Source organism: Zonotrichia leucophrys, chromosome 28 (genome assembly GCF_028769735.1).
Source record: "Zonotrichia leucophrys gambelii isolate GWCS_2022_RI chromosome 28, RI_Zleu_2.0, whole genome shotgun sequence".
NCBI classification, from domain to species: domain Eukaryota; kingdom Metazoa; phylum Chordata; class Aves; order Passeriformes; family Passerellidae; genus Zonotrichia; species Zonotrichia leucophrys.
This window is the reverse complement of record NC_088197.1, coordinates 250836-256099: the sequence shown is the minus strand read 5'-3', so window position 1 is coordinate 256099 and position 5264 is coordinate 250836. Positions and strand designations below refer to the sequence as shown.

The 5264-nt window shown below is 50.9% G+C and overlaps 1 protein-coding gene across 1 annotated transcript; it reads left to right on the top strand.

The window, feature by feature from the left end:
- Positions 1 to 3057: 3057 nt before the first annotated feature.
- RPL36 (ribosomal protein L36) lies at positions 3058 to 4828 on the top strand. The gene is made up of 3 exons (XM_064734078.1): positions 3058 to 3280; positions 4009 to 4143; positions 4698 to 4828. Exons 1-3 carry the CDS (start codon positions 3188 to 3190, stop codon positions 4785 to 4787), a joined length of 318 nt encoding a protein of 105 aa, XP_064590148.1. The 5' UTR covers positions 3058 to 3187; the 3' UTR covers positions 4788 to 4828.
- The last annotated feature ends 436 nt before the right edge of the window (positions 4829 to 5264 follow it).

The following is a 5264-nucleotide window of genomic DNA, read 5'->3' as shown; positions in this document are numbered from 1 at the left end:
AATTCACGGAATTACCAGGTTGGAAGAGACCTTAAAGTTCATCAAGTCCAACCCAGCCCCAACACCTCAACTAAACCATGGCACCGAGTGCCACATCCAGTCCTCTTTTATACACATCCAGGGATGGTCACCCCACCACCTCCCTGGGCAGGCCATTCAGAACTTTATCACTCTTTCTGTAAAAAACTTTTTCCTAATATCCAAACTAAATTTCCCTTGGCGCACCTTGAGACTGTGTCCTCTGGTTCCATCAGTTGCTGCCTGGTGAAAGAGACCAACCCCCACCTGACTATAACCACCTTTCAGGAAGCTGTACAGAGTGACAAGGTCACTTCTGAGTCTCCTTTTCTCCAGGCTAAGCAACCCCAGCTCCCTCAGTCGTTTCTCATAGGGCTTGTGTTCCAAGCCCCTCACCAGCCTCGTTGCCCTTCTCTGGATGCACTAAAGAATTTCAACGTTCTTCCTAAACTGAGGGGCCCAGCACTGGACACAGCGCTCAAGGTTTGGCCTCACCAGTGCTGAGTACAGGGGAAGAATGACCTCCCTGGTTCTGCTGGCCACACTATTCCTGATACTGGCCAGGATCCACTGGCCTTCTTGGCCACCAGGGCACACTGTTGGCTTTCTCCCCACCTTGGCATCTTCTTTCCTCTCTTAACTAGTAGTCCTTATTTTCTCTTAGCGACAGATGGGAGAAAAATCCCTGAGAGAAAAAGAACAATCCTAACCTTCAATAGGCTCTCTCTTCATAAACTTGGGGCTGCCAGGGGAGGGTAAGGCGCTGCACTTTTCCTTCTTTCCTTGGTCTTCAGTGAGGTCAAGAGGAACTCTGGCTTTTCTAGTTCTGCTCCTGATGTCCTTGCAATGCCAGCGTATCTCTCTTGGGTACTTTTGATGCTGCTTCCACCGCCGACATTCCTAATTTTTGTATTTAAATGTGATCCAGAATTTTCCACTCAGTCTGTCTGGTCTCCTGTTGTACTTGCTGAACATTGGGATGGATCACTCTTACACTTGTTCTCCATTGGTTAATCAGAAATTCAGGTGGCTGTTTTACATCTACCTCAGCTCACTTTTACTTCTCCAGGCTTAAAAAGGCTCGTTCCTTCCACTGCTCCTCATGCTCCAGTCTTCAGACATCTTCATGGCTTTCCTCTGAACTTATTCCACTTAATCCAAGTTTTTCTTGCTTTGCAAGGCCTGAACACAGGATCACTGGTGCGATCTAATGAGTGCCAAGTAAAGGGAACAATCCCTTCCTGGCCCCTGCCAGCTGCATCTGTCTGTGCAGGCCAGGACATCACAGCAGCAGCCAGGGCACACTGCAGATGTTCATCCTGTTTATGGTCCACTGAGCCCTCCCTGTCCATCTCAACAGAGCCAATCCATCCCAGCTTCGGATTCAGCTCAAATCCCAAGGCTTCCTCTACCTTTTTTCTACCCCTCTGTCTTTGGGCTCACCTGATGGGTAACACTTTACCGGTAATGCCTTTAGGAAAGCAATAAGACAAAGAGTGAAGAGATGTAATGCAGAATCCAAAGAAAGATCTAGTAGAGATGCAAACCATTTGCAAACACTGAGATGTGGAAGAAGGCATTTAGCAAGGTTGGAATGGGGCAAAAGCTTCTGGAAACTGAAACCCTGGATTTTCTATTAGGACCTTGGTGAAGGCAACAATAGGAGGCAAGAACCCTTTCTTAGGAAAAAGGCAGGATTTGAGGGGTGTCCAGTGCAGCATAGAAAGATCAAATTATGAGAAACCCACTGGGAGTCTGGGAACTATAGATCCATATGTTTCCGCATGAATGGAAAAGATGTCCTGAGAGGAAGGTAGCAATAGTCAGGGTGTGAGAGGGAAGAGCCCCATGCAGATGATGCTGGTGGGCTGGTGCTCACAGACCGGGCAGAGGAAGCAGCCAGTGCCACTGACTCCTCTTTCAGGCAAATGTTTATTTTAGGGCCACCTGTATTTGATGAGGTCACAGAGCCAGAGCGGGTGAGGGCCCTTCTTCAGCACATTCAGAGGTGAGTGAGCAGCCATCCTAAGGCAGGTCCATGCACATCGGCAGGGGCAGCAAAGGTAACAGGAGAGGTGACACCTCCTCCAGCCCAGGGCTGCAACAGCTCCTCCTGTGAGGAACCCAGAGCTCATGGATGGGGAGACCTTTAGCTCTCATGTGTGATAGTTCTCAGTAGCAAAGATGATATCAAACTCATGTTGATTTTAGAGGTGCAGATTGACAACAAAACTGGCATTTGTAACTTTTCTTTGTTGACTTTCAGAAACATTAGGAAGTATTTCAGAAAGGCAGCTCCTTCTGCCTGTGTAGGACAGTCTACCCTGCAGACGGCTGTTCATACACTGCCCTCCTGAGGAGAAAGGCATCCGAGTCAGACCTGTTCCACCATCTAAGCCATGAACATTCCTGCTGGAGTCCGTGCCGTGAGGGGGTGACAGAGTCCAGCAGCTCCGACTGCCTGAGCTGGGACCGCTGCCCTGGGATCAAAGGAACCAGTCGTGCAAAGACGATCTCTACAGCAGGATGTAAAGTTCCATAATTTGTTTCAAAATCCAATATTTTCAATTTCAAGCCAATATTTTCCATTTCAACAAATTAAATTGTCTTTGAAAGCAGAAAACAGTTGAGTTGCACATGTTCACCTCAGCTCTCTTTCAGAAGTAAGAAAATTCAGTATATTTTATTCCAACAAAATCGTTTAATCTATTCCTTTAGATTTGTCTGTCAAACGTTATCAAATCCTGGCCAAGTGATACCAAAGTTATAATTTATGGGAAAAAAAATCTGTACGTGCGGGGCTGCGCGGCTCTGTACAGTGGGCACCCAAAGCCCCCCGGCCGCAGCTGAGGGGAACCAGCAGTTCTGTCGGACCACCGACCGCGGGGTGACCCTGCTCTCATCCCCGCTGTCCCCTCACAGGCACAGTGACCCCACCGCGGGGTGATCCCCAGCCCCTCATAGCTGTAACACCAGCCGCGCCGCCAGGGGGCGCCCTTTCCCCTCTTAATTCCCCCGCGCGCCCTCGGCCCCGCCCATCCCCGGAAATGGCCACGTCCCGGAGTCCCGCGCGCGCTCGTTCCTTCCGGTGCGGCGCCATCAGCGCGGTGCGGGTTCGGCTGAGTGGGTCTGTGTCCATCCGTGTCCATCGGGCCCGGGCGCCGTAGCCATGGCCATCCGCTACCCCATGGCTGTGGGCCTTAACAAGGGCTACAAAGTAACGAAGAACGTGTCCAAGCCCCGACAGTGTCGCCGCCGTGGGGTGAGTATGAGACTCGGCTGGCGCGGTGCCCTGGGCCTGCCTCTCCCCCTGTGCGGGCCGAACGAGCCCGCTGCTCCCGGTGTGTTCATGTGTCCGGCGCGGAGCCGCCCATCGCCTCCGGCCCCGTCCGCGGGGTTGCGGCCTGCGCTTTCGCTGCGGAACACGGAGCGGCTCAGAACGCGCACGGTGCCCGTGCCTGCGGGGCCAGGCGAGCCGGTGGGCTCTGCCGGGCAGGGCTGCAGGGAGATGTGAAACTGTGTGCCTTCTAGAGTCTGGTATTTTGCTTCTCTTGGTAACAACAGGCTATCTTCCACAAAACTGATCCGAATTTCCCTACTAGGAGCTGTCTTAAGTTTGATGCGTGTTACGGGACACGATGCAATGCATCTGGGCCCATTATTTTCATTCTTACTAAATGCTCTGTGTAGCTGACGTATCTCCCTGTGTTGCAGTGCAAATCCTGCTTAGCTCATGGACCTGCTTTTTCCAAAAATGCGGGTTTATGCCAGTGTGTGTGACACGGCCGGACCTGAGCCTGAAGACAGACTGGCACACTTAGCCAAGCTGACATGCTCCACAGGATGTGTCAGGGATGATGTTTTCTTGGGACACGGCAACAGCATGGGCTGGTGTTGAAGCCTAGCTGAGAGTATTCCACAGCCCCTTGCAGTCCCCTCTGCATAGTGCCTTGTAACCCGCTGACCAAGGTCCTCCCTCCCTTCCCACAGCGCCTGACCAAACACACCAAGTTTGTGCGAGACATGATCAGGGAAGTCTGTGGCTTTGCGCCTTATGAGCGACGTGCAATGGAATTGCTGAAAGTGTCCAAGGACAAACGTGCTCTGAAGTTCATCAAGAAGCGGGTGAGTCAATCAACTAACATGGATGGCAGAAAGTGCTGTATGTCACTTCTCTGCCCTCTCCTAGGACTGTTTGGCTTTTTAATTAATTACCTTGTTTGTTTGTTTGTTTTGAAAGTAACTGGTGTAATATGATGAAGTGGAGAGAATGTTCTTGGGCTGGGTGGGAGAGCAGGAGATGGATGCAAAGGTACTTTGCTAAAAAGGCCCCAAGCTCAAGGATTAAGTCTTGCCATGCTATTTTTCCATGATTTGCATGTCTGCTGTGGGGAGAATGAGAGCAGCACTGATAGTGGTTCGGTGCCATTAACCAGGAGACTAAATAGGGTTCCTTGAGTTGTAATGATTATGAGAGCTGAAAGCAGCCCCTTTTCATGTCCAAATAACTGTTGAGGTACTATTGAGACATAATGGCAAACTCCTGGCTGGAGGTCAAGTCCACCTTTCCAGGACTTTACTGTCCTGCCTGGTTTTGAGGTGTAACAGCAGGACACCTGCAGCATTCCCAGTCTGTCCAGTCTGCACTGGGTAAAGACAGCTCTGCTCTCTCCCTGCAGGTCGGCACTCACATTCGGGCCAAGAGGAAGCGGGAGGAACTCAGTAATGTCCTGGCAGCCATGAGGAAAGCTGCTGCAAAGAAGGATTGAGTTGCACAGGCTTCAACACAATAAAGTCCTTTCTCCCAAAACCAGGGTAGTGAGTGTTCTTGGTACATCTACTTGAGTAGGTGCTGCTGGGGGATGCTGACCAGGTCCAGAACTTCAGCCATCAAGAATTTGGCTCAGTGGTTTATTGTACCTGCAGGTGGAGCTGCTGATACTGGTGCTGCTGTGACTTACCCTAGAGGGGAATCCTGTATGACTATGTGCAGTCTCAGGACTGGAAATCTCTGGAATAATGCCTTCTACCTCCTAGTCTGTCTTCAGACCTAGATGGTGGTAGGAGGGAAGTGGGCAAAAATGGCTGTTGAAAGTAGTAACTACTTTGCACTTCTTCTGCAGGGCACATCAGCCCATTCCTTGTGCAGCTTAGCCTGCTCCTGTGTTTCCCCTTGTACCCTCTATTCAGGCCTGTGTTTTGCAGTGTGGCAGCAAGAAGTCAAGACACCTGGAGTCAGCAAGAGC